This window comes from Apteryx mantelli, chromosome 9 (assembly GCF_036417845.1).
Source record: "Apteryx mantelli isolate bAptMan1 chromosome 9, bAptMan1.hap1, whole genome shotgun sequence".
Taxonomy (NCBI): domain Eukaryota; kingdom Metazoa; phylum Chordata; class Aves; order Apterygiformes; family Apterygidae; genus Apteryx; species Apteryx mantelli.
In genome coordinates this window covers 21,332,776-21,343,032 of record NC_089986.1, presented here as the reverse complement: position 1 = coordinate 21,343,032, position 10,257 = coordinate 21,332,776, and the positions used below count along the sequence as shown (strand labels likewise).

Below are 10,257 nucleotides of genomic sequence, written 5' to 3'. Positions count from 1 at the left end.
TGGCTTAGTTTCATCCAGAAGAGATCAGTTCATGTGCTTTGAGATGACTCCACAATGTGAACCAAAGCGCGGTAAGTGGGAATGATCAGAAAATTCACTTCAGAAGTGTACTCCTGATCCTGACTAAAATGCTAATGTAGACACACTGTTTAATGGTTTAATGTTAGCACTTTCCACAATACAACTGAGCAATAACATTCTGGAAGAGTGCAGTTTTATGTCTGTCAGTTGTTTTTTTGGTTTTTTTTTTGTTTTTTAAGTTCAGGAGACACTGCTATCTGGGAAATATTTGTTATTTTGGAGAGGCTGATATCTGCTGTAGGGCAAAGATGCATCTAAGCCTATTTTTAAGCTGGGTGTTAAGGTTTTAAACTTTTGATTGTGTGCCACCCTTAGACACGCATCTAAACTTCACATTTGGCCCTAGTAACTCCTCCCAGAGGAGTCCTCCCTCCTCATATCAGAGCTCACGACGCTGCACTGGCATATTGTGACCACAGCTTTGTAAAGACTTTCCTAAAGAGAGAGATAATGCCCAATTTCTCTCACTCACAGTGGTGTAAATCTAAAGTAGCAGTTAAATCAGTGCTATTCTACTGATTTGAGAATTAACTCCAACAAGACATTTTTGTCTCCAGCCTAGAGACTCATGTCACTACTCTTGACTAGTCGTGCCAGTAGAATGGAGAGCATGTCTTAACCAATGTCACCGATAGACTCGCTCTTTATCGGCACGTGCTGAGGAGCCAGGCCGCCCGCTCTGCCCGAGCGCAGTGAGACACAAGAATGTATCTCCCAGGGGCCAGCGCTAATGCGGGAGGGAACCTCTTGCTGCCTCAACTCCTCTCACAGGCTCTTACCTGCGTGGTTGATTATCACTGACCAGCTCTCCCAAAGAAAGGATTTCCAGTTGGAAACACTGTGCAGCTCCAACAGGTTCCTTGCCTGGCCAGTGTTTAGGATCGAGTATGTACTCCAGTGTGGTTTTAGGTAGAAGCCCAGGGCTCCTCTGTGAGCCTGTGTGGATCTCTTTGGGAGGAAGAAAAAAAAGGACCATGGCTTAATTGCTGCCTGAATCTCTCCTCCCAAACTTTAACACTTGCTTTGCTTATACCTGCCGATTTTGCACTGAACAGTCTATGAATGTTTGGCACTAGAATGTTTTAATTGCCAGTAAATGCTCCATGGTAATCTATTTTATGCTGTACTTTAGTAAAATTGATGTGATCAGTGGTTTCTCTGTCGTCTCTGCTATGTCCCATTTTCCTGCTTCTGTCCTGGAGATGCAGAGCTAGGTCACACCTGCACAACTGTTTTAAAAATAAATATGCCTGAGTATCATCATGTGTTCTTAAAACTAGGCACTGCTAAAGACAGAAATGATGCAAAAATATCATTCAGAAATAAATCCTTCCATTAATATATTGACTCCCATTTTCAATGATGACTTTGATTCTTTTCCCTTCCACATTTTTTGTTCTTTTTCCTTATGAATATTCAGGAATTCCTTAAGAATGTTTTACCTCTAATAAATGTCAAGTGAGTTTAATTTCTTGGCTGTACACAAAGTTGTATGTATTTTTGTGCCATTGGGATCAACAGGCCACTGCACTTAACATTGTCATATGCTTAGTAAGACACAGTCTTTGTCTCAGAGACCGTACTATCTACATTGAATTGACACGGGTGGGAGAACATAATTCTCACTGTCACTCAGTGGAACTGGAGGCTTAGAGAACATAAAAGTTGAGTTTTTTTTCAAAGCTGTCTAGAGCATATAGATACTCTAATCCCATTAAAGCTGGTTTTCAAGTACAACTTTTGAAAAGTGCTTGAGTGCCTTAGAGGTCTAGGAGCCAGATTTTCAAAGGCATTTGGTGTTACTGTGTTAAGGGAAATCAACTGGATTTAGGTAATTAACTGAACATATATGTAGTGTTGAGTTTTTGACAATGAAGCTTTCATTAAAACACTTGAAAAACACGTTCCCTGTAAATGCCTTCTAAAATGAGCTGTTCAGTAAACTTTCCAAGCTGTAACCTCATTTGCTGGAATAGCCATCCACTGCAAACAAATGAAATTCAGTTCTCTCTGCTGGGCAAGTATCTGTAGACTTTTTTGAGTTATTCGTCACCACTACTTCTGACATTACAAAGCAACTCTGTGCAGACCCAAGCTGAAAATGAGATCCACAAATAAATAGTAGTGAAATTGAAATTTCACTTCATTAGTGAGAATATATTAAAAATATACTTAGATGTACAAAACATCTTGAATTTCAAAATCCAAAACAGAGCACGCATTTTTATAAGAGTGCACAAGATCACTGAAAATCAGTAAGGAAGTTTCTTTCCACCAGGTCTCTGTTTTCGCTTTGGAAGGCTCCAGAAAAGTATGTTGTTTAAGAGCAGGCAATGAGATGAAATTCTTCCTGAAAATTATCAGTACAAACATCTACTGTTCATGCATTTGCTGTGCAATATTCACTCATCAATACTGCCTGTATATAAAGAAATAGCGAGGGATGCGCAGTATTTTTTGGTCTGTAAATACTTGTAGTCAAGTTAAATAATATGTGGAACACTGTCTTTCCTCATATTTTACAAGCTGTCTGTAGCTCCTTCTCACATTTATTTTGTACCTGTTGGTTTGCTGAACTTCTGCTAATGATTCTTGGTCTGAGCCTTGCTCCAAAGCCATTCATGAAAAATTCTCATATTCAAAATTTTACCTATTTTGACTTGGTATATGGCCTCTAGTCATGACGATCATACTAAGTCAGAAATAGGTTTGTAGTCCCACCGTCATACCAGTTAGTACTTATTCTCCCCAGCACTCCCTCAGAGATTCACTTTTCTGAGTGAACATGATCATCTTTAAAAGCATTTGCAACAGCATTCACAGACAGTGAATGCAAAATGGACATGAACAGTCACTGTCAACTTTCTAGATATTCAGAGTAATATGAAATGAATCTGTAATGCCCTATGAACTTAACTGTGTTGGTATTGTGAAATTTTAGAGTTTTACATACAGAAAAACCTCACAGGTTCTTTAACAGCTCTTATTTTGTCATTTGCAACAAATGCCTGAGAAGAGGATCAGCAAGTGCAATAGGTGACATGGTTTCCGCTTTTTGTGACATAAACACAGCAGAAACAGCTTTAACATCCTATTTAAAGCACCCTCGAGGTGAGGGATCCTGGAGACGTTGTGCACAGAAGCTGCTCTGTGGCGGTGCCTCTGCTATCGCGTGGTTTCATCGTGGCATACAGGCTCCCAGCAGGTTTTGTCATGGCTTCCATTTCCTTGCTAAACAACAGGCCAGTGACCCGAAACACAGTCTAGGTGACTCTCCGAAGGCATCCTGCCAAAGCGTTTTGCAGAAAAGGAACCTGACACACAGCTATCATTTAAGGCCAATTTATCTTGAGAATCAATGGGCCTTTAAAAATTCACCAGCTCACATATCCTTTTCAGCGATGGTGGTTAACTGTTTTGTGTTTTGATTTTGTGGGCGTTTGAGAGAACCTGGATTTTCAGCGTATGACGACATATCCATTGGTAACAGGAAACTAACAGCCTTCACTTTACCTCTGGAGAAAAATGAGAAAGGATTATGAGGATTACAAATATATAGAATGTGCAAAGAAACTCAGAAAAACCCAGCGAGCAATAGGTAAATGCTTCCAGCGCTCGCACAGGGGCAGAATCTCATGCACCGCCGAGACGGCAGTCACACAGTGCCCTCGGGGCCAAGCCTAGGTGCCGTCTGTCTGCTGGAAGCATCTACCTTTTCCAGTGAGCCTTCTGCTCCTCTGTCAGCACCTAAGTTTTGAATATAAGGTTAAGCACGCTTGTAAGCTTAGGGTCTATGCAGCGGCTAGGTACTCCTAACCTGGGGGGTCTTCCAGTAGGTTCATACTTGCATGTGTAGGTGGCTACTGACATGCGAGTATGAGCAGTTGTTCGAGAAGTGCACGTGGTAAATTCATCCCACTGCAAAAGCAGAGGTAGAAACATGCTCTTTTGTATGTTCTGAAACTGGTTGTTCGGCAAGTAAATGGATCAGGCTTTGCAGGGCTTTTTGTTCATTTGTTTTTGTTCTGATCCTCCTCCGCTGTCACTATGAGCTCGCTGCAGAAGCGCCTCCTCGCAGCTAGCGAGGGGGGGCCCCGCAGCAGGGAGGGCCTCCGCAGTGTCCTCCAACCTTCTCGCCTGCCCATTAGACCTATCCCACTGGAAGATCAAACCATCAAATCTGTGCACCACATCAGTCCTATCTCACTCATTTTAAAATGAGACACAAGTCACGTGTAGGTGCTGTGTGAGCTTGATACAGGTGGCAGAGCATCACCTGCAAGGCTGGAACTGACCTGTGGTCAAGCGGAGGACATCGTGTGGAGCCCTGCACTCGGGTGGTGCTGGAAGAAGTTGACCTCTCAGTCTGTTCTGGGTCATATACACAGTCCTGTCGTGGTATATACAAAACAGTTTCCTTGCAAGCCAGCCTGATTTTCCAGCCTGCCCATTAACGGCTCGCCCTGTGTCTCATCCCCAAAAGGAATGTCCATAATGTGGTCAAGATAAACGCCAGCAGCTCAGTTTTGCTGGGTAGGTGTGCCAGCCGGCTCGGACATGTGCTGCTTGTTTCTTCTGAAGGGATGGCAGTGCTGCCGTCTCCCTCCCGCGCCTCCCCGCGCACCCAGCCTGCCCTGCCTGTCGTGGCGGAGCCACGTGCGGGGAGGATACGCCTCACCCGGAGCAGCGCTACGCGGGGGGAATTTTGTTTCTCCTTCCCGCATCATCCCCTGTCAACCACCAAAAGGCCAGTGCACGTCATGGGCTTAGAGTATGACTTGGTGACAGTTGTACCAAACAGGCTTTGTATACCTTGTAATTTTATGCTAATAGCCCTGAAAACAATATTCAGCCTTTCGTATCCTGCCTAGTATGTTAAAATATTTACCCCTTTTTCATTTTCCCCAAAAGTGGGAATAATGTGCTATAAACAGTGCTTATCATATATCAATGAAAGTGTTGTTGACATACAAATTAGTAATGATCTGGTAGCACTGTTGTTATTTTATTGCTTGGATGCAACTGCACTCTGGATAAATCCGAGATGATACTTCTAAAGAGTCAATTTTTGAAGGTAAAAATATCCAGCACCTCATATATAATGATAGCTTTAAAGCAAACGTGAGAAAACTACAATAAACAAAGGCTAGAATAACCTGTCACAGAATAGCCTGCTGGGAAGCAAAAATGGCATCTTTATAAAAAGTTAAGCTTAATTAGCTCTCTGAACTCTTTGACACAAATTATCCTACTAGTTAAAAGCTTACTAAGATTTCTGTGTTAGATTTTTGTACATATAATGGAAAAGTCCAGCGTTACAATCAGAAAATATATTAAACTTTTTTTTCCAATAAGGGAACACGGCTTCATGCTTCAGGATATAACTCAGTCTATTGATGGGGTTAGGTTAGAAAGCTCTTTCTATAATAATTTCTTGCTTCTCCTAAAGCAGCCAACAATGATTAGACATGAGTCACTGTGCCAAATTCACTGCTGTTCAGAGCTGACAAGGCAGCTCCAAAGATGGTGATAAAATAATCAGTAACGTTCTCCTTTGACTGCTAAGCACTCGGTAGTTTTCCTCTGTAGGTCCCAAAACATCAGTTATAAAAGATCTATGGTGCTATTTCAGCTACTCTGAAGACGCTGTTCCCCGTATGCAAGAGCTGTGTTATTTGCCTTTGCCATCGATCGTCCTGCACGTCGACAGTGCCCTTCCTCCCGCTCCTTCCTTCCCAGGGAGACGGCTCCAGGGCGAAACGCGCGGAGGCCCCGGGGGCACCCGGAGCTGGCCGTCGCCCAGAGCTCGGGGAAGCATATGTTGAAACCCACACAGTCACAGGGTCACAGCGCTGTTGAAAATGATAGTACTTCCCTGCCAGGGACTAAATTTAGGCATTTAAATGCTGTGAAATATCTGACCCTCACATGTCCTCTAAAACTAAACACAGGCACTTCTGAAAACTTGACCTCGTTTTTCCCTCCAGCCTTTCAGCGAGGATCCGGTGCTCCTGAGCATTTTTTGCATGGGGGGTGAAGGACCACGCGCTGGGTCTGCTCTGGAGACCCGCTGCTGTGCGAGGGTGGTACAGGCTGTGCGCCAGCGCGACTTCCCTTGGAGATGGACACCTCGGTGCAGGCAGCACAACCCAGCACCGCCGTGCAGGGTCCAGAGCAGGCGGCTCCAGTCCTGCCCCAGGCTGCAGAGCTGGGCAGGACCCTGCCCTTTTCCCCTCTTTAAATGCACATGCTGCGAGGCCACTTGGATTCTTACTGTTTTGAGCGTGGCATGATCAGCACGAGAAACAGTGACCTAAAGGGATTCAAAGTAGTTTGTGTAACTACACCAGGAGATGACTAGCGCTGCCGTATGTCACAGTCTCCTTATTAGTGCTTCTGCCTTTGATCATTAGCCTGTATTGGAGAGCTTTTCATCAATGAGCAGAGGCACTCAGGACTTGTTCAGGAGCCATTTCACTTAATTCAGAACCCATCCTGAGAATATTTTTCTCAAGGCTGAAAGCATTAACTTGTAATGCTTCAATTACAGGGGAAAAATGATACAGTAAATCTAAATCCATGAATCATATTAATCACACTTTCAAAAGCATAGTTCAGAGTTCCTTAATATTTTCATTCAAACTTTAAAAATCCTTTTCACACTTAGTTTGTTAGTACAACACGTCCATCTGCAAAACTCTACCAGACTTTAATGGGGAGACGATTTCAGCCCTGTTCCCTCATATTGTTCTTAAAGTAAGTTTAGACTACTGATGTTGACGATTCCATACACCTTGCAAGGAGGAGCAGGCCATCCTAACCTGAACAGATCTCCCCTCTGCTTAATGGTACACATGCATTTGAACAACCTAAGACTTTGCTGATAATGAACTAAAATCCAAAAGCATGTCCATATGGTTTTATCGAGCAAAACTAGCATACCAGCCCAGGTAATCTATGCCGTGAAGGTAAACTCAGCCTACCTGCACTTATAAACATGCTCTTGAAACAGCTTCATTTTGCTGGAATTACTCTTGGAGAAACATTTGGCTGGAATTTTTTCAACCCCTTTTTCCTCTTCATTGGTTAGTTGTGTTGTAGCAGGACCAGCCGGTGGCTGAGCACTCCCCTGCGCTTCCAGGAGCCCGTGGCTTGGAGGCCTTTTGTCAGCTCTGTGAGACCTGACGCCAGAAGCATGCTGCGCTGACGAAGCAATGGAGTAGCGCCGTACAGTCATGGCATTATCTGAGTAGAAAAAACAAAAGCAGAGCTGAGAACAAATTCTGTGAATCTATCAGTCACACTGATTTAGGTAGCTGGAAATCTTAAATCCTATGTAAGAAAATGCATATTCAAGGAAAGCTCTGCATGTACAAGCAGTAGGGCACATGGGGCTGTCCAGAGGATTTTAGATGTCATTTATGAAATTTGTTCCCTTTTGTATTTCAAACATGAAGACGATGGGCAGTGAAAGTCCATTCAGTCATGTTTGTGCAGACATAATTATGAAATTCTTGTTCATATTGCTGAGCTGCTCATCACACAGCAGCTCATAGGCCAGGTCTATACTGCTCTGAAGGAGAAGTCTGGGAGTTACCACTGATCCACTCATCTCCTGCATATAGAGGTCTCCAGACAGCCCTGACGTCCTTTCCGGCACCTGGCTGTGCCCACAGGGCTTGGTGTCATTAGGTGGGGGAGCCCCATCGGCCCTCCCCATGCTCTAACGCTTTGGCTACGCCAACGCTATCGCTAAATAAAACAGGGCCAGGGACTGCTCTGACTCACAGGGCGAGTAGGACAAGTTGGTTCTCAGTCTGCTCTGAGCCCTTCTGGCACCTCTACAGCCTTATGGACGTTGAGAGCAGTTTATACTTGGAATTCAGATATTCTTTGGTATGTTTTTAATTATTTTGGTTTTTTTGACTCAAAAATTTTTGAATGTGGGAAGGGTGAAAGGCAGAAGAGGCTAAACATCCGCTTTTAATCCCACCCTTTTTTTCTGTAGAACATAGCTAGAGGGGAAAAGCCACAAAGTTAGAAATCAGTTTGCACATCTGTCACACTCACTGAAAGACTAGTCAGCTTCTTTCAAGATAATAAAGAAGTTTGTGGCCAGTGAAAGCCCCAATTTAAAAGGCACTTAACTTAGTAACAGGGCCACTGAGTTCAGTGGGCTTTATTCAATTCCAGCACTCATTTGGGTTCACTTAAATCCATTAATACTATTCAACTCCTTAACTTGGTCATTTTCATAGACTTATCTAGACTCTTCATAGAGTTTTCTTTAACAAAAATAAACAGAAACTGTACATCTGGTGTGATATATGCAACCTATCACCATTTGTTACTATTTGTAGAGTTTTTTCTCACCTTTTACTAACGTGAGAGAGGTTAGAACATGATTACAACTGCTAGTTCTTTTACATCTGGAAGACTGAGGGGTCAGTCATTGACAAAAACAAAAAAAAAAACAAAAAAAACCCCCAAGATAGTCCATGCCCATGAAAATTCAAAACAGTAAGTCAAATTCTACTTAAAGAAAGGCGAGCTGAACTCGGCTTGAACCCTGGAGCAGCAAAACACTCCAGTAAGCTCAGCTGGGAGTATATGGGTACCCCCCATAGAAGATCTTAGGGTTAAGCACGCAGTTAACATTTTGTTGGATGTGGGCACTGAATGAAGAAAAAGTACTTCAGTCATGTTAACTAGAGACAGTTGTTGGGTCATTTTACATTCCCTGCAATATGTAACATCAGAACCAGGAGGTCCTGAATGGAAAGCAGATGTTATTGTCATTAATAACCCTGGCTTCTCCATACCTTTCTGCTCCTTTGGTGCCAGCGTGGGACCAGCCAAGATGTTTCTGCAGAGGGGCCCTGGCAAACCAATAGACTCTTCCCTGTCATCAGCAAGGCTCCTGGATTCTCCACCTCCACCTTCTCCTCCTGCTTCTTGCTCCTTCTGCAGCGCTCTCTGCCCGCAGAATTGGAGCTTTCCTCTCAGGGCCCTGTTTTCTCTCTCCAGTTTATTGATTTCCAGACGCATCTTGCGGATGACCTGAAGGAGGTGGGTGTTTCCCTCCATCATCCCACTCTGAGCAGTCACCAGGCTCCTGCATCAAATGTACTTGCCCTAAAGAGAAGCTCCTGAACCGATGGTGGGCTGGCCCTGAACTTAAAAGCCTACAGACAATAGGAGTCCCTCCCTGCGCTCAAAGCTAGGCCTTCTTTCACCACCAGCAGAGCTGGATTAAGCTGTCAAGTTATTAAGAGAAGGCCCATGATTTATTCATTCAGAGTTTCATTTTTCAGATCAGAGCTTTTCTTTTACACATTTACACAAATCACTGTCAACTCAATATTGTCATATCATCAAAAAATCCTTCCCTGCCCCTTCACTTACCTCATCAAGGCTTTGGTTTTCTCCAAAAGGATCAAGAAGGAAAAATCCACCTGTAGCCCATTTTCTCTGCATGTCTCAGTGGCACAAAGGGAGGGGACTACCTTTGCTTTGCAACAATTAATCTCTCTGTTACCACTGGATGAATTATTTATTTCTGCTCTTTGCATTTGGAAAAGAATTAGCTATTTCTCAAAGGAAAAATTAAATTTCCAAATTAAAGCTAAAATATTGCCAGATCCCTGCTATTAACTAGATGGGCCAAGAGTTGCGGTGGAACAGCAGGTAACCTCAAGCTCTCCCTGAAAGGACACAGCAGACACCGCTCCCTCGCTCAGGCTGCCCTTTGTTTCGCGCTTTGGGAAATCTGCCTGAATGAAGCTTGTGCAACAATGTCCTGGGATTGTAAGGAAAGACAGATCAGACATGAATCTTGCATTAGAAAGGGAAACACAATCCTTTGCGCTGCTCTCATTACCTAGTGCCTAAAGCTATCTTCCCGCTGGAAATAAAATGCAAAAGCCTCATAAAATATGTTGTAGAACATCCATTTTCCCCCTAATATACTTCAAAATTTAAATCTGAGAATGCCAGAAAGCCAGCATGAAAATAATTTAAAACAACCTTTACTTTGAGAAAATTCAAACCATTTCTACTAGCTTAAAAATGACTCAGGAATATTTGAGAAAATAAAATCGCATAGCTGCTTCTCCCCTTTACTGCCAGAGGCCTGTGAAAGAGAAAGGAAAGTTGGTGAGAGGTGCTGCAGACAAG

The 10,257-nt window shown here is 43.3% G+C and overlaps 1 protein-coding gene across 1 annotated transcript; it reads right to left on the bottom strand.

Moving 5' to 3' along the window:
- Positions 1-7,060: 7,060 nt before the first annotated feature.
- Positions 7,061-9,129, bottom strand: CCDC195 (coiled-coil domain containing 195). Its single transcript, XM_067302190.1, has 2 exons — positions 8,904-9,129; positions 7,061-7,326 (listed from the first exon to the last, which is right to left on the bottom strand). Exons 1-2 carry the CDS (start codon positions 9,127-9,129, stop codon positions 7,061-7,063), a joined length of 492 nt encoding a protein of 163 aa, XP_067158291.1.
- Positions 9,130-10,257: the final 1,128 nt, after the last annotated feature.

Excerpts from the sequence above, each read along its gene's own strand:
- CCDC195 (XM_067302190.1), bottom strand. The coding sequence starts at position 9,129 with ATGCGTCTGGAAATCAATAAACTGGAGAGAGAAAACAGGGCCCTGAGA. Across the intron at positions 7,327-8,903 it reads GGCACCAAAGGAGCAGAAAG|ATAATGCCATGACTGTACGG; the intron begins GTATGGAGAAGC and ends TTTTCTACTCAG.